Raw genomic sequence first — 23,173 nt, 5'->3', positions numbered from 1 at the left:
CAAATCACAAAGCACCATGTCTGTGTGTCTCACAGAAATCTGCATGGACAGCCACTTTAACACAAAGAGAGACACACTGAAGTTTCATGAACTAAATAAATGGCATTTTTTTGGCACAATTATGCATGATTTAGGTCTAATAAATAATAAAACCTAATTTGTATTTATTTTGTGAAGAAGCTTGTACATTTTTTAACATTTCTATGATAATTTTTTCCTAATAATTTATAATATAAATGAATTTCCTAAGACTTTAATTAGGCGATTAGAAATTCATATTATATCATATTATATTATAAAATATTATATTATATTATATTATATTATATTACATTATATTATATTATATTACATTGTATTATATTACATTATATTAAATTATATTATATTACATTATATTATTTTATATTATATTATATTACATTATATTATATTATATTATATTATATTATATTACATTATATTAAATTACATTATATTAAATTAAATTATATTACATTATATTAATTATATTATATTATATTACATTATTTTATATTATATTATATTATATTATATTATATTACATTATATTATTTTATATTATATTATATTATATTATATTATATTAAATTAAATTATATTACATTATATTAATTATATTATATTATATTATATTATATTATATTATATTATATTATATTATATTATATTATATTATATTACATTACATTATATTATATTAAATTATTTACATTACATTATTTTATTTTATATTATATTATTAATTCATTTTCAACTGCTTTTCCAGGTACCCCAGATTTCCCTCTCCCTTTCTGCAGGCCAGCCGAGAGACATAGTCCCTCCAGCGTGTCCTGGGTCTTCCCCGAGGCCTCCTCCTGGTGGGACATGCCTGGAACACCTCCCTTGGTAGCCGTCCAGGAGGCATCAGAAACAGATGCCAGAGCCACCTCAGCTGACTTCTCTTGATGTGGAGGAGCAGCGGCTCTACTCCAAGCTCCTCCCGGGTGACAGAACTACTCAGCCTATCTATAAGAATGCCTTGCCACCCTGCAAAGGAAACTCATTTCAGCCGCTTGTATCCAAGATCTTGTCCTTTCGGTCATGAGCCAAAGCTCATGACCATAGGTGAGAGGAGGAACCTAGATTGACCAGTAAATTGAGAGCTTTGGTTTTTGGCTCTGCTTAATCTTTACCACAACGGACTGGTACACTCCGCTGCACCAATCCGCCTGTCAATCTCACGCTCCATCCTTTCCTCACTCGTAAACAAAACCCAGAGATACTTGAACTCCTCCACCTGGGGTAAGGACTTTCCTCCAACCTGGAGATGGCAAACCACCTATATTCATAATTTTCTTGTCGGCTTAGTCCCTTTATTAAGCCAGGGTCGCCACAGCGGAATGAACCGCCAACTTATCCAGCAAGTTTTACTTAGCGGATGCCCTTCCAGCTGCAACCTATCTCTGGGAAACCACCTATATTATATTATATTATATTATATTATAATTTTCCTGGTAGATCAGATATTATTATATTCTATTATCTATAATCTGTTATCCTACATAAATTATGCAATTGTTCCCTGTTTTTCTCCTTTAATGACATTAAATGAATAAATTGTACACTATGAAATAATTTTAGTTAATACAATAAACATTCTGCAACAACTGCCTGTCTCAGGAAAATCCCAAGCCAATAATTTGTCATTTAAACCAATATCTTCATGTAATGCAAAATAAAAAGTGACCGGTTTATTAGCACATAGACATCAAGTGGTCATGGTCGGCTGTTAAATGTATTTTAGGTTATTTATTTAATGATATGTAGATGATCATTATATTTTTATTTATGCAAAGAGTGATTTATCCATGAAATGTCAGCAGGTTTCAATTTGGAACTTGCAAAAAGCATCAAACACATGTGTGATTTGAAGTTTTGCACTAGTGTGTTTGAGTGTGTGTACGTGTGTAACCTTTGCAACTGGCGTCACGCATCGGCTACACACACACACACACACACACACACACTGAGAGTGAGTGAGGATCTCTGCGCAGTGCGGAGCTGAAAACATGAGCAGCGTTGCATTGATCATCGGTGTTTGTGCGTGATGCATTAAACACACACGCTCACACACACAGGTGTGATTTGACGGAGATCATGCGCGCGATGCGCTGGGCGTCTCTTCGCGGGGGAAAGTGTCTTCATGAGTGTCCAAAGTAACAGCAACAGCAGTGGAAGTTTGGACGGAGCGCCATCTTGCTCTCAGTTCTCGACTGGATCTCCGACCCCGGGCTCAGTTTCTCCGCTCGATATATTCGCTCCGCGGAGGCATAAAGAAGGTAAATCCGGCTCGAATGTCAATTTAAAGTTTGTTCATACGGAGTCGGTCGGGATTGTCTTCGATTGACGCGTAATTTTGCGTAAATCTGGCCTTTAATCGAAGCGGTCGTGTCGGAGGCCGCTGATCTCTCGTCTGCTTGCTGTGACTCTCTGTGTTTTATAAGCTGCATCGAGTCCTGCTGATGTGCTTGATGTGTTTTAAACAGTTTGCGACGTATTTCCGCCGCTTTTTGTGTTGGTTGCACGGTTAAATTGAAGCGAGGATGCCCGTGGTCACCTATTAGGAGACTCAGTCACTGGCCGCGTTTCAAAACCTAGCGAGATGTCTACCTAGACTGCATGTTTGGACATCATAGGTGCGTATGTTTTGTGCATGCCCTAAAATGTTGTCTTTGTGTCTAGGTTGGCACCTTGTTTCGTGTTGTAGTCAGTTTGATGTACGAGTTGAGGTCTAGCCTATATGTTTGTCTTCCATGCATGCAATGCAAAGGCTCTCAAATGAGATTCAGCCCGTACCTGATGATAAACATGAGTTGTTGTCTGTGTGCTTAAGAATGTTTATCACCCGTGCATGCAATGCAGCGGCCCGAAAATGCTGGATAGGTGAAGAAAACTCGCTGGATTTTAGGACACACTTGGTTATGAGATAAACACGAGTTTTATAAAGTGCCTGTTTAATGAAAACGGCACCTCGTGGGTCGTAATAACGTGTGTTTTGTGTAGGAAATGCATCATTAAGGCATCCAGTACGACACACATTTGTTGATATGTTAACAGTCGGCATTATAGCTTCGTTTGTGATTAATGCAAGCATGCAATGCCAGAAATTCCTTTTGCTTCCTTTTAGTATATGATCTAAATGAGTTTACCTTTTATTATATAGGCAGTTAAAGTTTTAAGAATGCAGTCAGTAGGGTGCAATACATGTGTTGAGATAGTGCCAGGACTTTAGAAACACTATTCAGTGTTTTAATGTTTAAAAGTATTGTTTATCTAGAACTCAATGCTTGAGGTAAAGTTGGTTGTATATTCACACATTCATACGTTCTCTTTAATAATATAATTACAGAAATGTATTTGCAAATACTAAATAGTGAAATCATATTAGCAGCCAATGACTACCAGACTACAACATTGTTTACAGTCAAATAAACAGAGGTTATGTTGTTTTGAAGTCATTCTTACATGTGATTTCAGACGCAACATTCAAAGTACCATGGTAAACAATCTAGGGAGTATGTCACAAGTTATCACTGAATGAATGTGCGAATTTAAAACTGACTTTACCTCAATATGTGATGGCTCAAATGCTGGCTAGGTAGACAGACTTAAGTTTTGCTGCTCATCTAATTGGTGGCATGATTATTCATCTGCTTGCAATGCAATAGCTTAGAAATGAAAGCTTTCTTGGTTGGCAAAACAAATCTGAAAAACAAAAATGAGTGTAATTGAGCATCAATTAATAATGCATACATTGTTAAATATTGTGCATATGCTGGAGAGGCGTCACATCTTAATGCTCATTGTTGTTTTTGGCGTTAGCCGGACAGTTTTGTCCATTAAATAATTGATGGGTTCAAACCTTTAATCTATTTGATTTAAATGGAAGTGTTTTTGAAAAACTTTAGTTTTGAAGCGGGTGTGAATATTTATTGAGTGCACCTCAGGCTGGTGTGTGTTGATGTGTGTTGTAAACACATGTATGTGCACTGATGAGTGTAATATCATATGTGTGTTAATGCATTACTCAGATTCTCATGTCCAAGAATAAGCTCTCCGCTGTGTAATGGCATGCTCTACCTTTAATTTATTTTATTAATGTTTTGAAATCATTGAAGCGTTTACATCTTGGCAATAATTCAAAGATATTCTGGACATGATACCAAGAAATTGCCATGTTTATATGGGCGTCTTTATTGGGGATTTTTCTCCAGATTTATTAGTAGCAGTACCATCATGTAAGTACAATTTTACATGAATGTTTGGGTTTATTATTTATACAAGAATGCATTAATAAACTGATCAGTAAAGACAATTATACATTTTTTGTTATCAAAGGAAACTAAAAAAATGTATCAGGGTTTCACAAAATATGAAGCATTACAACTGTTTGCAGCATTAATTACAATAATAAATATTATTGTGCAGCAAATCCGCATATTAGACTGATTTCTGAAGTAGCATGTGACTGATGAATAGAGCAATGACGCTTTAAATCATAAGCAATTGACATTTTAAACTGTACTTATTGTAATTACAAAATCTTTTAGCTGTTCTTTTGATAAAATGAAACTTTTTTTTTTTTTATTAAAATTGTATAATTCACCCAAAAAGGAAAGTTCTGCCATTATTTACTCACGTGTGATGTTCAAAACTGGTTTAGGTTTCTTTAATCTATTGAAATCAAACGAAGATATTTTGAAAAATGCTAGTAGCTTGCACCCATTGACTTCCATAGTATTTAGTTTTTTATGATGGAAGACAATATGTGCCAGAAACTAGCATTTAAAGTTATAATCTTTGTGTTTAACAGAATAAAGGAGCACTAAATTTATTATGTAATTTTAGTGTTAGGTTGAACTGTTTCTTTAAATTAAAACATAATTAGCATCTTCAAACTTGCAAATTGTGGTGTAAATTAAAGTAGAATGCTAAAATTCATTCATTTATTCATTTTCTTTTTGGCTTAGTCCCTTTATTAATCCAGGGTTGCCACAGCGGAATGAACCGCTAACTTATCCAGCACATGTTTTACGCAGCGGATGCCTTTCCAACTGCAACCCATCTCTAGGAAACATTCATACACACTCATACACTACGGTCAAGTTAGCTTACCCAATTCACCTGTACCGCATGTCTTTGGACTGTGGGGGAAACCGGAGCACCCGGAGGAAACCCACACGAACGCAGGGAGAACATGCAAACCCCAACTGACCCAGCTGAGGCTCAAACTAGCGACCTTCTTGCTGTGAGGCGACAGCACTACTACTGCGCCATTGTGTAGCCCATGCTAAAATTGAGTGCTGTTAAAGGTGCAGTAGGTGATTGTCTTCAGAAACACTTTTTGTTGTGCTGGTTGAAAGTCTCTTCACAGTCCAATAGTAATGATTACAGTAAATGATCTGAATGTGTTTATTTGTATTTTTATATTCAGGGTAAAGCATAAAACTAAAAAATGTTCATCCAATTAAATAGAGTCGGACCGACATCTCTCATAATTCCGATAGGCAGGTCAGACTGTCTGTCAACATATGTAGATTCAAACTTCTGCGCATCTGTTCACGCAGATCCGCCATTAGCGCGTGCCCATCTGATCACAAAAGCATGCGCGCGAGCGAGCTGCGGGCCATTTGCCGATGCCGAGTCAGAGCATTGGTTTCCAGCCATTTCCAGCCTGGTCTTAGCTGGTTAGGCTGGGAGATGACCAGCTTAAACCAGCTTGACCAGCCTAGCAGGCTGGGAGCCCAGCCAAAACCAGCTATGTCCAGCTTAAACCAGGCTGGTCAAGCTGGTTTTAGCTGGATTTAGCTGGTCATTTTAAACCTAGGCTGGTTGACTGGTTTTAGCTGGTCAACCAGGCTGGTTTAGAGGGGTTTTGGCCCTCTAAAACCAGCCTGGTTGACCAGCTAAAACCAGCCAACCAGCCTAGGCTGGTTTAAGCTGGATTTTTTAGCAGGGGAAGTATTACTGTTAGACAGCTAATGTTGTTTTAAAACTTAGTCAGGCTAAGCTTATGTTAGATTGTGTTGTTTTGAATGACTTATATGCACAGACGTGTTGTTCAACCACTAAAATCCCCCGGTGAAAAATTGATGTGATTATTTTCAGTTTCATAAGATTCTTTGACAGCATCTATAATAGATTTATATGTAGTTTAACAACAAAACACCAGTAAATAGCCCTATTTCGCCTAACCTGCTTTATTGAGCTGAAGTTGCTTTTATATTCACATTGGCTCATTTTTGAACAATGACAGCCTTCCTATTCTGTTTACCATGCTACTCTGAATATTCGCTCTGAAATAGCATGTACGTGTGGGTAAGTAATAAATGTAATTCCTGCACGGCTCTGGCACTAACTAACTGGCGAATGACATGAACTAGTGGGTTGTCTGTCTACTATTGTGATGCGGTGCGCACTCGCGATTTCAGGGCTGTGGCTTTAAATCACAGTCCCTCCCCGCCGTCCAAAGATAATATGCTAAGCTGTTAGCATTTTGGCAGATCACCTACTGCACCTTTAATAATTGCTACTGGATTTTAACTTTCAGGCATTTTCTTTTTAAAGATTTATGTTTGGCCTTTATTTGACAGGACAGTGGAATGATAAGAAGTGGGAGAGAGAGAGGGTGATTGGATCGGGAAATGTCCACAAGCCGGGATTCGAACTTAGGAGCACTGTTGAGCTATATGTTAGTGAACTAACCACTCAGCTATCACGCTGAACTTTTCAGGCATTTTTGAGCATAGAAAGCACTTGGTTTATCCATTTATTTGAAATATCGTCAAACGCTTGTATACATTAAAATCACTTCAACATACGATATGCAGCTACCTGTAAAGATGGATCATACCATGTCATTGTAAAGTGATTGTTCATGTTTTCACAATTACAGTCTCCAGTGCATTCAAATTGGAAAATAATTCAATATTTTATAATTTGTTGAGATATAAAATAAAAAATGTATACAGGGCTGAACAATATATGATTTGAGCTAGGCATGGGCCGGTATTGACCTTATTCTACAATGTAGAATTGTTTTAGAACTTCCGATTCAGTAGCCTATGGACGAAATGACTAGTAATAATATGTTGTATTATAATGTATTATATGTATTATAACTTTTCAAGATAAGGGGCTGGGCGATAAAATTGGTATCGATATTTATTGACCGAACACCATTGTCAATATCAATTAAAAAAAAAAAGATTCGGTATGAAGGCTATAGTTTTATTAAACATGTCTGCTGAGCGCGCACGTTAAAAGGAATGCCAATAAGCTTAGAGTGTAAGTTTGTTGTTCCCTATGAAGGTGCACAGCACGCACATGGGAGCGACGTGCACCTTTTGTCGAAGTGGTGCACACATACACACGTGACGCGCACCGGCGCACGCATTTTGCGGCCGCTCCTAGTTGAAAACATCTGAACTTTTCCGAATGTCGTGAGTGCTTCGCAATTCATGCAAGTAGAACAAACCAATCTGCTTCACACTTTGTATGGAATATACACATTTTAGTAATAACAGCAGACTTATTACCTCAGACAAACACAGCACATGCAAGCACTGCATCGCTTTTTACTTTTCTCCATAAACTTGCATCGGAACTGCTGCAATGATTTCTGTTTGTCATCCACTTGATGGTCACCTAATTACGAGAGACGACAGGGGAGTGTAAATAATGAAGGAATCCACGCACTTGCGCATGGCACTTTTGGTCAGAATAGCAACACATGAGAAAATGAGTAAGCAGTGAGGAGATTGCAAATAAAAAAGGATGCAAGGATGTCGCCAGAGTGGCTTTTTGGTTTCTTTTCTTGTGCATCCCAGCCACTAGCACCCCTCCTGAAAAAGTTTTTAGTATAGCGGGTAATGTAGTCATCCAACTTCACAATTTGTAATGTTGCTGTATGTATTTGAATAATGATGGCTGGTTCATTTACTTGAAAGCACAGATTTGTTTATCATAATTTGTTTACAGAGTTTGAGGTTTACTGTATCGTTATTATTGACCCCCTCCTTACAGATGTTGATCTACCTTAAAGGTTTCCGATTGTTCAGTATTTACGCTTTACCATTGCACACACTGGGTAACATTTTATTTATCAAGTTTAAAGGTCTCTTTAACACTTGTGTTTATTTCATTATAAAGAGATCAGGGGTCCATTCTTCGTACCTCGCTTAAATGATCTAAGATGATTTGGCAGATCCCGGATCTTTTAATTTTGATAACTGATCTCTCCCTAATTTGGTTCTTCAAACAAGTTCGTGAATCAGATTAGAATGTCTGGATGAACTGATCTGAGATCGCTGCGTGTGTTGTGAAGGACAGATCTATCGATCCTCGAAATCATGATCAGCAATGCAACGATTGGCTGACAGCACAGCAGCGTAATGACATCATCTGATTAATATTCAATTATCCATGTGAGCAAAATGACATCAAATTAGCAGTAAACAGTTTGTTAAATATGACACGCATTAACCTTTCACATTTGTTGTGAGCTGCAGGCTTTACACTTTCATGTGTCAAGAGTATTCATCATGTATTTCAATGCAAATCAATGTATTTGATTCTATATTTAGAGAAGATTTTCTTTATTATAGTAGCCGTTTTTTAATCGGTGTAAAGAATAACTGGTTGTTTACAAAAGCATTTTTATATTGGTAAAGGCGTCTGCAACTTGTGAAGCATCAAATCACTGGCATATTAACTATCAAAACATGTTTATGACTGCTGAAATGTATTATTGCTTTAAAAAAAGTCACATATTGTGCATTTCTATTATACACAATTTGTACTAAAGCGATCTAAAAAGTTCATATCAATAAGTTTTCTCTTTGGACCACCAGGTGGCAATCTTTGTACTTTCATTTCGAGGGTGCAGATTGCATACGTTATATTAATATGTATAACTTAATTTATTTTATTAATGACTATAACTTTATATATATATATATACATATATATATATATATATACATATATATATATATATATATATATATATATATATATATATATATATATATATATATATATATATATATATATATATATATATATATATATATAGTTAAAAAATATGTACCATTTTCCCAAGTGTATATAACTACTACTGTAAAAAAAATCAGAATTCGGAACATACTTTCTGTATTATCTTTGCTTGAACTAAGCCGATCTAATCCTGTTTATATAAATTGAACCTGCTCCCGATCAGGTTTGACCTAGCAGAACTGTTGCTATGACAACAACTCTCGGATCAGCTTTGAAGAACGAAACGATCCTGGATCGTGTCAAATCGTCAATATTCAAATCCAGCTAACTGAGTAATCCACGTACGAAGAACGGACCCCAGATGTTTTTGTTTACATATTTTTGACTAATAAAACTTGCCTTAGTAATGTTGGTAAATTAAAATAAAGTGGTTAAGTTAATAAATAGAACCTGATATTACTAAATGATGTAAAACACAATATCGTGATAATTCTTTTGCAACATCGCCCAGCCGTAAAATCCAGGTGACATCCAAATTAACATAAAATTAATTTGATGAAGCTTGAAACATCCACAAACTAGGATGTGGCTTGTTTGTTTTCTGGTCATTTGTATCACTCATTTCCACGTATGTTTAGTGCTCGTGTCAGGGAGGTGTCTTATTTAGCCAAGCGCATTTTTTTTTCCTGCCTACTTGGCTTTTATGCCAAACCCAACGTGGCCTTAGGTTTGTGTTTACTCATTCCTGGGGTTTTGATTTATCATCTGTGTCCTTTTATCTGGGCAGCTGTGCTCTTCCTGCCCTGCTGACCTTCATAATTTTCCACCCATCCACCATCTTGGGATCTCTTTGGCTTGAAGCTCGTTCTGGCACGAGTCTTATCATGGCAGTGAACGCATCCATCGCATTCTTGTTGATGGCCGGAGAACACAAGTGAACCCGGGCTGTTTTGTCTAGTCACCGTAATGGGCTTTTGAAGACCAGATGATACTTTTTTAGACAGGCTTTATAATGATGATTCATGCCGTTATTAGATGCTGGTTCTTATCGGCTGCTGATACTGTATTACTCTCTCGTGCTAAAGAAACGGGGCCATTTGGCGGCTGCATCGATGATGATGAATTCTGTCTTCAGGCATCTGGTGCCAGATCATGTCAGACATGTTCAACTAAGGCACGGTGTTTTTAATCATACAGTAACTTTGTGTGAGGATCGCATTTGCAAAATTTGTTTTAAGCTTTCGATCTGTACTGTCTTTTCAATGGCAATTAGGTATGCAACAATTAAAGACTTTGGTTGTACAATTATAGTCTGAGGAATAATCACGGTTTCATGGTTATTATGCATTCATTAATTTCAAAACACTACTAGTTTATATTTATATATGAGCAATTCCAGCGTTATGGATGTGACATTTGCAGTAAAAACTCAAAACATAATTTCACACAGAAAGTATATGTTGAAATTGTATCGAAACTTCTGTTTATATTTTCCAAAATAGCTCACCACAGAGTTATGGTAGCAGAAAAATATCAATATGTAAACATGTTTTATATTTTAAATTAGGAAAATAAACATGCGTTATGGATGTGACAAAAAAAGTTTGCGAATTTGCAATGGACAACAGATTATTTAGAAATTCTGACAGTTAAACTGCACAACCCAAAAGAAACAATGCTCATCAAACAGGTATGAATCGGCTCACTATAGAATTATAATGATTGATTTTATTTTATTTGACATTTTTGCATTTATGAAGAAAAAGTGTCGTTATGGATGTGACACATTTCCGTTATGGATGTGACAGCTGTGAAATAGCCACTTGTGTGATTTTGGCAAATTAAATATAATAGTTTGAAATACTGACAGATACATTTACGAGTATTTTTACAGTACTGTAAAATACTTGCTAACACAAAAAATGTAGAAACGGTTTGTCTATTTTGGTGAAAACTAAATTATTTTTTATGGCAAGGTTGACATTTGCATGGAATTGCCCATATACTTATAAAGTGGTATTGCTCCTCAGTAACTAATTAATACAGCAGAAAATATTCATAAAATATAACAAACACAAACAATAGTCCATTTCTCTTTGACTTAAAAATAAGTGAAAACATTTTTGGCATTTAAACATAATAATTTTACACTGAAAATAAATTATAGAACAACGAATAAATATAAATAACTAAATAAAATGAATGATTAAAAAATGTATTTAATGTAAATCTAAGCTAATATATCAGCTAAGTATTACTCTTTTAAAGACGGCAAATGTTTTCAAAGTCGGCTGAACCTCTGTCTAAATGTCGAATGTTGCCTGTTTGACGGTCCCAACATGCGCACGCAAGCAGGGCGCCACCATTGGAAATAACAAAAGTTGCACGCGCAAAAGACGCAATATTTAGATGACCCTTAGTTGATAGCCTCGGCCATAGTTAATCCAGTCTGCACGCGTATTAGCCTCAGTGTACAAACTCGGAACTTCAACTAGTGCACAGTTGGCATAAATTTGTTTAGTTGCAGCAGTTTTGAAAAGCCTTTACTATTCATTAACAATGTCGAACTATGGATCGTTGCATCCCTAATGTCAGTTGGATCTTTTTTAAGTATGTATATATAATAATTAGTGCTGGGCTAAAGTGTATTGCGTCTAAAATAAACGTTTGTTTTGACATAATTTAAGTGTTTTTACATATGTTTATGTGTGTGTGTGTGTGTATGTATATGTGTATATATCTAAAAATCAAAACAAACTTTTATTTTGGATTCGGGATTTAATCTTTGCCAAGCACTAAAAATAATAAAAAAATAAAAATCTAAAACTTATCTTGACAACTATATATTGGATAATTATTTAATTTTAATTCTGAGTAAATCTTCCCTCTGCGTTTTAATCCGATTATTTTTTTTAAAGTTAATTCAAATGTATGCATAGTTTTGGTGTTTTCTATTATTTCCTATCTAGCAAAAAAATCCATTTTGCTCAACTGGAACCAAGGCCTCCAACATTTGAGCTGTTCATACAACTCTTGAATGAAATGATGCTCTTGGAACAATATAGATACTACTAAAGAAACAAAGGGGATGTCTTTCAAAAAAATATGGATGCCTTTAATGAACCTCTGACTCTCAGAACACCTCTGATGTATTTTCATAATATGTGACTTTACTCAATCACAGCATAACTTTTATTACGATTTTTGTATTCTGTTTGTATGTTCATTTATTTTTAATTTTTCAAACAAATTTCTGACTTGCTGCTATACTTGTCTACTGATATCCTTGTCTTTGTTTTTTAGCCTATGTTTGTATGTTCATTAAAACCAATAAACACAAAAAAATACAATTCATATATATTCTGAAGACAATTCATTTATTCAAAACACAATACATAAATATGCAAAACACTATTCATAAATATGCAAAACACAATTCATGTATTCAAAACACAATTCATAAATATGCAAAACACAATTCATAAATATGCAAAACACAATTCATAAATATGCAAAACACAATTCGGATATTTAAAACAAAATTCATAAATATGCAAAATACAATTCATAAATATGCAAAACACAATTCATGTATTCAAAACACAATTCATAAATATGCAAAACACAATTCATAAATATGCAAAACACAATTCGTATATTTAAAACAAAATTCATAAATATGCAAAATACAATTCATAAATATGCAAAACACAATTCATATATATTTAAAACACAATTCATATTTATTTAGAACACAATTCATAAATATGCAAAACACAATTCATATATATTCAAAACACAATTCATATATATTCAGAACACAATTCATATATATTCAAAACACAATTTATATATATTCAAAACACAATTCATATATATTCAGAACACAATTCATATATTTAAAACACAATTCATATATATTCAAAACACAATTCATATATTTAAAACACAATTCATAAATATGCAAAATACAATTCATAAATATGCAAAACACAATTCATATATATTCAAAACACAATTCATATATATTCAAAACACAATTCATATATATTCAGAACACAATTCATATATTCAAAACACAATTCATATATATTCAAAACACAATTCATATATATTCAAAACACAATTCATATATATTCAGAACACAATTCATAAATATGCAAAACACAATTCATATATATTCAAAACACAATTCATATATATTCAAAACACAATTCATATATATTCAAAACACAATTCATATATATTCAAAACACAATTCATATTTATTTAGAACACAATTCATAAATATGCAAAACACAATTTATATATATTCAAAACACAATTCATATATATTCAAAACACAATTCATATATATTCAGAACACGATTCATATATATTCAAAACACGATTCATATATTTAAAACACAATTCATAAATATGCAAAATACAATTCATAAATATGCAAAACACAATTTATATATATTCAAAACACAATTCATATATATTCAAAACACAATTCATAAATATGCAAAACACAATTCATATATATTCTAAACTAATTTAATTCATAATATTGATGCATCCATTCAATTCATTTTGGGAAATATTTATGATTTTTACTTGAAGATGTGAATTGATTTTGTGTATTTGTGAGCTGTGTTTTGGATTTACGAATCGGTTTTTCCGCATGTATGAGTTTTATTTTTTGCAAAGGTATTATCTTTAAAACTGATCTGGCTCCATAAATAACACATCCTGAAAAAAAGCACTTTGTCAGGTTTCTTTAAAGACTAGACGGTTACATTATTTTGCCACTTTTGATCAGTTTAATGCATCCTTCCTGAATAATGTTTTTTAAAGCACCTAAAGTGTTGTCATTATTTTCAGAGACTAAAATAAGATTTTGCTGTCAGTGGCATCAGCTGATAATGAGCAGGAAACGTCTCATAGTACTTCCTGTTTGTCATGCTGTCTCCTGCAGGAAAAAGCTCTGCAAAAGTTTGCAGAAAACATGACTAATAAGCATAGAGTTTGGTTTGAATGGCTGGTTCACCCCAAAATATTTTACTATGCTGTTAATTTACCCATTCAAGATGGACGTGACTTAATGTTTCTTTTCAGAAGGACATTTAAAAAAGGTTTGGGCTTAAACTGATCGTTAGTGATTCATAAACGTGAACATCTACTAACACAAAGAAACATCTGTAAAAAATTGCTGTCGATTATTTGCATCATTAGCAACTGTAATTCACAGTCTCTGGCAAATGGATGAATCTGAATCTTTTCAGCGAACTGATTCTTTCTGCTGTTTGATTGTTTTAGACATACGATTCACTGGTTCAATTTTGTAAACACGCCATGACATATATGATTACTTAAAGCACCCAATAATGAAATGAAACGTGAATATTATACATATTAAAAACATATAATGTGAATTAATTAGTCTAACATGAACCATGAAAAACCATTTACTTAAATTTCAGTTTTCTTCAAGTTCTGTTATGGCTCATCAGTTCTTCAGTCTGAATCACAGCTCTTTTGTTTTCAATTTAGTCACTGTTGGAGGAGCTGGGTTGGCGAATGAGATGTGAAACCAGGCACATTTTGATCATGTACACTGGAATTTGGGCTTGTTTCAACTAGGGGTGACTGTTGGGCAAGTCTGAAAGTGTGTAATGTGTTTGAGTAACTTGTTTGTATGAAGCGTTAACTTTTTTTAATGATTCAGTCTGATTTGCTGAATTGACTCATTAGGTTCTCAATCAAGGTCCTGGGGCCTCATGTATCAACGCTGCGTACGCACAAAAACTTTGCGTACGCCAGGTTTCACGCTCAGAATCGCTCACGTTTGGATTTACTAACAATGAACTGAACGTGGGAATGTGCGCAGGTTCACGGCAGCTTTCTGGCAGGCGTACGCACATTTTTTGTGCGTGTCTGTTTTATTTCCATTGGCGACTCCTAGAGGCAGTTGTGTTAAATTCTTCTCTACAAAGTGTCTGATCCTTGCAATGGCGTCTGTATGAGACGGGTTCATCTAGCAGGTATATAAGATTTCCATACCATACAGTTGACCAGCTAAACATTAAAGCACAATTTGCAGCAGTCGCCTGTTTTCCCAATGTAATCTGAGCTATCTACTGCACGCACATTGCTATAAAGACACTATGTGAAGATAAATTTGCATGCGTGAATCAGAAACATTTCCATTCAATAAATGTGCAAATAAAATATGATGCACAAACTTATTGATGATTCATACTTGTCTTTCTCGAGATAGTGGGCAAAATCTGATATGTAGCGGGGAAAAAAAGAAGAAAGAATTCATCAGACACTGGATTCGAGCCGAGTTTATGCTCGAACGTGTCAGTACATGATCACATGTTTCTTATGAGGTGCGCCACTGAGACTGCTAAGGGTACTGCAACATTTCACAGATATAAACCACACTATTTCTTTTTTAAATGCACTCAGTGCGATGTTCAGACCCAACTGTGTTAACCGTATCAGCTAAACTCTCCCACTCTATTTTTTTTCTTTTGTTGTTATTTCCGGAGAACAAACTTGCAAATAACACCGCTTTTCTCCGGTCTACCTCCGAAAGCAGCACCTCCAATTCAAATTCTGTTCAAAGTTTCTCTTTTTGCTTGATTTTGCCGTTGCTTTTTCGTTGGGTTTTGCCATTAGCATAGTCATTAGCATATTCATACGGGGGAGGAGGCAGGGAGGGGTTTTGTGCTCGTGCATGTTGCGCTCAGTTTCACGTTCATTTAGATGTACAAAAGAATATGCGTGAGATTCGGCGTATGCAGTGTTTCATACATCTGAATTTTTTTCTGCGTACGCACATTTACAGCTTTGTGCGTACGCAATGTTTTAGTAAGATTTCCACGCAAGTCTTCGTACATGAGGCCCCTGGTCTTAAGAAAGATTCTTTTGCAAGCCAAGTGCTGTTGTTTGAGATTATGGTTACAAGTAACAGTGTTGTAAATAATGTTCAGTTTCTGGTACTTCATGAGACCTAGCTGTGTCTCCATCTATTCATTCATTCATCAATTAAAGTTCTTTTCGCCTTAGTCCTTTTATTAATCAGGGGTTGCCACAGTGGAATGAACCGCCAACTTATCCAGCTTATGTTTTACACAGCGGAGGCCCTTCCAGCCTCAACACATCACTGAGAAACATACGCAGATTCTCGTTCACATGCATGCAAACACTATGGACAATTTAGCTTGCCCAATTCCCCTATAGCGCATGTCTTTGGACTTGTTGGGGAAACCTGAGCACCCGGAGTACAACCCACGCAAACACGCGGAGAACGTGCCAACTGACCCAGTCGAAGCTTGAACCAGTGACCTTCTTGCTATAAGACAACATCGCTAGCCACTGCGCCACCGTTCTGCCCTCTGTTTCCATTCAAAGATACGCATTAAACTTGTGCGCAACACTGAAACACAGCATATCAATTTTGTGCATATAGCACCGTTAACATCCAAAGAGAACAAAATCTTCACTTCCTGATGAACTGGCCCCAAATATTCAGTCATTCATTCAATCATTTTCTTTCTGCTTAGACCCTTTATTCATCAGGGGTCGCTACAGCGGAATGAACCGCCTACTTATCCAGCATATGTTTTACACAGCAAATGCTCTTCCAGCTGCAACCCAGTACTGAAAAACACCCACACACACAAACACACACAGCTAATTGATCTTATTAAACCGGAGCAATGACCTTCTTGCTGTGAGGTGACAGTGCTAACCACTGAACCACCGTGCCGCCCATCCATTTTCATTCATTCATTCATTTTCTTGTCGGCTTAGTCCCTTTATTAATCCGGGGTCGCCACAGCGGAATGAACCGCCAACTTATCCAGCAAGTTTTTTACACAGCGGATGCCCTTCCAGCCACAACCCATCTCTGGGAAACATCCACACACCCATTCACACACACACTCATACACTACGGACAATTTAGCCTACCCAATTCACCTGTACCGCATGTCTTGGACTGTGGGGGAAACCGGAGCACCCGGAGGAAACCCACGTGAAGGCAGGGAGAACATGCAAACTCCACACAGAAATGCCAACTGAGCCAAGGTTCGAACCAGCAACCCAGAGACCTTCTTGCTGTGAGGCGACAGCACTACCTACTGCGCCACTGCCTCGCCTATCCATTTTCATCCTCAACATAAATGCAAGTTCTTCCATTACCTCAAACCTCTGCTTACGTTTCAACATTGACTCTTGAAGCCAGTTCCTTGCTTTAGTCTTTTTGCATGCAACAAAAAGAATCTTATATAAATATTGGTCACCTCTTGGTACAATGTCCTTAATAACTCTCACAACAAATTTATTATAAAGTGTAGGTCTCCCAAAATGAGAAGTCATCATTTACTCACCCTAGTTACTTTACTCACACTAGTTTCTTTGTTCCGTTGAACACAATGTTGGAAAGCAGCACCCATTGACTTCCATAGCTTTTTTTGTTCCTACTATGCATGTCAATTTTCAGTAGGGGTGTCACGATTTCGAATCAAAAAATAGAATCGTCGATACTGCCACGCCCCATGTCACGTCAGCTTGGCTTGCCAAGCGGGAAAAAAACAGGCTTGTTGAAGTGCTTGTTAAACTGCAGAAGCAGGAGACCCGTCGACAGAGCTTAAACCCTCTCCTCTTTCATTGAAGTCGCCGGTGTGTAAGCATTTTGGATTTTTAGTGAGTTATGTTGACAATGTTTGTGTTGTCGACAAAAAAAAACACAGTTTTGCAAGCTCTGCTATGTACGTATTACGTACGGTTCGTCCGATAGACAACACCGGCATCGCGATCCTCCGCCCGCCCCTGTTGCAAATCCGCTCGCGAAAAGTACACACTCAGGCCCTGTTTACACTGTCTTTGTTTTTAAATGACATTTTAGAACAACAACGATTTGACATCCACAGTTGCGTGTAGCATTTCGGAGCAGCCCTCCTTCCTCACTACCTCTGAAAATGCACATCACGTGACCACACAGACGCACTCACAGCCATGCGCTCGAGACAGCAGGTCCAGGCAGTCAGAGGACTGCTTCAATCTTTCACTCACTTGTACTTAGTCATTTTAGCGAACACCTCAGTTACTGTTGGCTGGTTCCTGTTGGTTGTGCGTCTACCGACGCCATTATAACGACACAGATCACTGCCTATTCACGAGTTCCGCAGAAAAAGTGATTGACAGGTGGTAATTATGTGTGTATCTTGCCTTTATTCATTTACTGTATGATTTGTTTATGGGTAAAACAAAGACCATGCAGGTCAGGTGGTTTAAACGGTAGGCTACAAATAATTAATTGGTCATTAATTAATTAATTATTCATAATCGAAAATCGAATCAAATCGTGCCTTTAGAATCGAAAATGTAATCGAATCGAGGATTTGGAGAATCGTGACACCCTTAATTTTCAGAATAACTTTTGTGTTCAGCTGAATGAAATTTGTGGATGTTTAATAGCACCAAAGAGTAAGAAAATGGCAAGATTTTTAATTTTTGGTTTGAGCTATCTTTTAATGTTTTACTGAAGGAACAGAAACACCTACATATTAGATGGCCTACGGGTAAATTAATCTTTTTTTTAGGTGTGCTGTCTCTTTAAGATGCATAATAGTAGACCTATTTGTATGCACAATATACACACACACTATATACAAAGTAGTTTAGAGACTGCAAACCTGTACTTGGTGTGCCACTGAAATTGTAATACAAGTTGGTATTATCTTCAGGCTTTTTAGGGTGGTAGAGGATCAGAAAACAATGACTTGACGGTTTTGTAAGATTCCTGGAGGATTCGTCATCATGATCACACCCCTCCTGAACCTGAGCCTTGTTACCTGTGTGTGAATGACTGGAGATTGATATATATATGTTTGTGTGTGTGTGTTTGTAGGTATGGATGAGCTGCATTCTCTGGATCCACGCCGGCAGGAGCTTTTGGAGGCACGTTTCATTGGGGCTGTGAGTGGCAACACGGGAGGAAGCACAGGGAGCGCGAGCGGTGGACCTAAGGTAATGCACACACATGCAAACATTTCCTTTTTTTAAATTGATTTTGGAGCATGTATTAAAGAAATCAAAGTAATGAAAAACTAAATGAATATATAAAGGGTGGGGAAATAAGTATTGAGCATGTCACCGTTCTTTTGAGAAAACATTTAAAAGGTGCCGTTGACTTAAAATTGTCACCGGATGTTGATAACAACCTAAGAAATCCATATATGCAAAGAAAACAAGTCTAATTAGTTTACAAATTAGGCTATATGTAATAAAATGAAATCAAAAGACGCCTCTCATATGGATAATGACTTCACGTCAAGCGATCTTTACATTGTTTTGCAAAAGGCTGCTAAGCAACATAAGGCACAGAATAGCGACGTAGCACACATTGTGCGAGCCTCAATCGTGGTTCATCCAGTGTGATACCTAATTCATCATCAGCGCTTCCCACACATAAAACTTTACCTCAGTGGCCCGGTTCTGTGTGCATGAGAAAAGTCTCCGCCACAGACTCGCGGGCTCTGCTGCAGCAGCAGACCCACAGAGACGCGCTGGACACCTGCTCTGACTTTAGCTTTGAGAAGAGCGCGAGGACACGCGGGAAAAAAAGCCTACAATACATTATCTTTTTCCCGGACATGTCCTCTATTTGGGACTAAAAAATTGCATTCAGCCAAGATTTCTAATCGCCGAACATGTCCCGGAAAAATTTATCAAAAAGCTGTGTGTGAAATTGAAACTTTGGACACTGAACCTTTAGCAGTTGTTCAATAAACAATATTTTTTTCTTATGTTCCTGCTCTCAGCAGTTTCTACTCTTTGCTGATGGTAAAAATAAATAACTGAAGTGACCTTTAATTAGCTTTTTGCACTTTAAAAATGTATTTTTGTTTATTCAATTAAGATATTTTTCAGGGTCTTAATATTTATTCTTTAATTCATTTTATATATTCGTATGTAAAAGGTTTACATTTATGCAACTGGTTGTTTTTTCATACTAACTGTTGCTGACTTGTTCTCAGTTTGATCTAGCCGTTCATACATTCGACTCAACAAAATAGGTAAAAATAGTTTTCATAATTTGTTCTGATATCGGATTTATATCGGTATCAGTATCGGCCTGACGGCTGCAATATCGGTATCGTATCGGAAGTTAAAATGTTGTATCGGGACATCCCTAAAAATTGTCAAGCGTTGACCGGTCCGCAGTTAGAAAAAGGTTGGGGACCACTGCTGTACTGTACCGCTCAGTGGAAACGGGCCATAAGAGATTTCAGCTGCTGTCTGGGCTTTCCTCCCTTTCCTCATGTGTTCAATACTTTTTCCCTGCGTCATTTCATTATTTTTTATTTACACAGAACTTCATATGTAAACTAATTTGCTTTTATTTTATTTTCAAATATGCATTTCTTTGGTTGTTATCAACATCTGGTGAACATCTTTGAAGTCAACAGCATGTTTAGAAATATGTTCTCTAAGAAAAATGGTGACGTGTTCAATACTTATTTCCCCCAGTGTAAATGAATGCATGTGCATAATCTTCGCTTTCATGTATTTGCTCTGAAAACAAGTGATGTTGCCAGCAACCACGAGCAATCTATCACAATGACCTATTGATTTATTGATCTATTGATTGTGAACTTCCTTTTTAGGGTTTGAACAATAACGAGTGCTCCAGTCACAGTTTTGGCAGCCTGGGGTCATCGAGTGACAAGGAGTCCGAGGTGAACATTTTTCACATGCAAACTTACAGAATTAGATATTTGAGCTCTGTTTATTGAACACTTTCTCGTGTGCTTTTTCTATAAAGAACTCTGACATAAAGAAAGGAGGATCGCCTGCATATTCAGTGAGTTCGATAGTATATATTTATAATTAAAGTGAATAATTATTCATAAATAAGCATAATTATTCATCAAAATTATATTCTGATGACTTTTACTTATATTCAATCCAAGTTTATTTGTATAAAGCTGTCCAAAGCAGCTTTACAACAAGTTGCACATTATTACGACATCGCATTCAGTACATAAGCATAGTTAACCTGCAGCCTGTCACAATAATCAATATATCGACTTATCGCACAACACATGGACGAGACCTCAATCATTTTTGGTGATGTAATATATATCGCCCATACATAACTAATTCTAGTCACGTTTTAGCTGATTGTGCAACATCGTCTGTCTCTATTGGAGGTGTCAGCATGGTAAAAAAAAAACCACTATAGTATTTAGTAGAAATTTAAATAAATTAGTATTCACACGGCTGGTTGTTGGACTTATGAAAAACAATTGTTTGCATTAGCCAAAACTGATTAGCTGAAGTCGCACCAAAGTAGAGATCTGCGCGGGACTACATTTTGAAGCCCGCTCTCGCCAGGTTTTAGCCCGAACCTGACCACTCCCGCTTATATTTAGCATTTTTTGTCCCGCTCCCCGCCCCGCCCCGTTTTCTACCCGCCGCACTTGATCCCACTAAAGAGCGGGGGGAGAACAAAATCAAAAACCACCCAGCTATACAGAGTCCAAACAGCCTACAACAAGCTGTCTGTATAAACACACACACACATAAGCACCAAGCACTCACACACAAAGCTCTTTCTCGCGCGCATGCATGCACACACACAGCAACAAACAAGCTGAACACAGCATCAAGCTGTCTTATTCACACACATACATACTCGTGCTCGCTTGCTCCGGAGTGATATTGCTAGATGGCCCGCTTCCGTCAAAAATTAAACCAGTTTCCGACCGCTCCCGCGCTTAATTCGAAAATTTTATGCAGACCTCTTCACCGAAGCGACAGCCAACAGAGGGTTTTGCTTGGTCTTAAAGACACCCTATTATACATTAAAAAGGGGTATATTTTGGATTAAAGACTCTCCAACAATCTGATATGCATGTAAGGTCAAAAAACGCTTTCATTGTCTTATATTCAGAACCAGAAAATCAGAGCACATCACACCTGTCCTCAGGTCTTTACACTGGCTGCCAGTTACATTCAGAATAGATTTTAAAGTATTATTACTGGTCTATAAATCACTAAATGGCCTAGGACCTAAATACATCACAGATATGCTCACTGAATACAAACCTAACAGATTACTCAGATCAGCAGGATCATATAAACTAGAAGTTCCAAGAGTTCAGTCGAAGCAGGTTGAATCAGCTTTCAGCTACTATGCCCCCCGCTGCTGGAATCAGCTTCCAGAAATGATCAGATGTGCTCCAACATTAGGCACATTCAAATCAAGACTGAAAACACATCTGTTTAGCTGTGCCTTTACTGAATGAGCACTGTGCTGCGTCCGACAGATTGCACTATCATGTTTTTCTTTTCTTCTTCATTCTTTTATATCACATTTGACCTGTTTTTATGTTTTGTTTTGTTTTTACGCAGTTTAATTATTTGTTTTTATTTTTATTTTACTTGTTTCTTTTATTCTTATTTATGTAAAGCACTTTGAATTGCCATTGTGTATGAAATGTGCTATATAAATAAACTTGCCTTGCCTATAATATGCATTTATTTTTACCTAATTATACTAGCGATAGCCATATGGATCGTTCAGTGATTCAGTTGTTCCCAAACCCCTCCTTAGCACAAAGCTAATCTGCGCTGATTGGACCGATGACAGCCTGTTGCTATTTGTCAACAGCGGTTCAGCGTGATACAGAGTGAAATGCCCACCACGGCTCATCAACAATATTGAAGTAGTCAAGAGTGCAGAGTGTATGTGTGAGCAGGAGTTTCCCGTATTTCAGACCCATCTCCCGACACCGTCCTGTTTTGTTATTTATCCCAAAAAACTCCTGTAATTTCAATCTTCCCATTTTCCCCCTTTTTTTCTTAATATTGCCTGACTTCTCATGGCATAACTTTTCTATTCATTCATTCTGTTTCCTTCAGCTTAGTCCCTTATTTATCAGAGGTCGCCACAGCGGAATGAACCGCCAGCTATACTGGCAAAGGTTTTTATGCAGCGGATGCTCTTCCCAGTACTGGGAAACACCCATACACACGTTCACAATTTAGCCTACCCAACTCCCCTATAGCGCATGTGTTTGGACTGTGGGGGAAACCGGAGCACTGG

General features: G+C 36.6%; 1 protein-coding gene and 1 long non-coding RNA gene across 4 annotated transcripts in view; one reads left to right on the top strand and one right to left on the bottom strand.

Annotated features, from left to right (window-relative positions):
• Positions 1 to 2,016: 2,016 nt before the first annotated feature.
• LOC141386160 (uncharacterized) lies at positions 2,017 to 7,259 on the bottom strand. Its single transcript, XR_012407569.1, has 4 exons — positions 6,864 to 7,259; positions 6,581 to 6,643; positions 3,631 to 5,366; positions 2,017 to 3,342 (listed from the first exon to the last, which is right to left on the bottom strand). It is a non-coding gene; the product is annotated as an uncharacterized lncRNA (long non-coding RNA).
• The window catches only part of tlk1b (tousled-like kinase 1b), a 47,145-nt gene continuing 25,988 nt past the window's right edge, over positions 2,017 to 23,173 (top strand). For 2 of the 3 annotated variants that reach the window (XR_012407185.1, NM_001024951.2), the window contains exons 1-3: positions 2,017 to 2,342; positions 18,971 to 19,089; positions 20,730 to 20,801. Coding sequence is in view for 2 of the 3 variants with exons in the window: in NM_001024951.2 (NP_001020122.2) it covers positions 2,207 to 2,342; positions 18,971 to 19,089; positions 20,730 to 20,801 (327 nt within the window). In the remaining variant the exon portion in view is untranslated. Of the gene's footprint in view, positions 2,343 to 18,970; positions 19,090 to 20,729; positions 20,802 to 20,887; positions 20,927 to 23,173 lie in introns of all 3 variants that reach the window. The other variant, XM_073952602.1, reaches the window with a different exon arrangement.

Source organism: Danio rerio, chromosome 6 (assembly GCF_049306965.1).
Source record: "Danio rerio strain Tuebingen ecotype United States chromosome 6, GRCz12tu, whole genome shotgun sequence".
Lineage (NCBI taxonomy): Eukaryota > Metazoa > Chordata > Actinopteri > Cypriniformes > Danionidae > Danio > Danio rerio.
The sequence above is the reverse complement of the archived record's forward strand: the minus strand, read 5'-3'. Positions and strand labels throughout refer to the sequence as shown.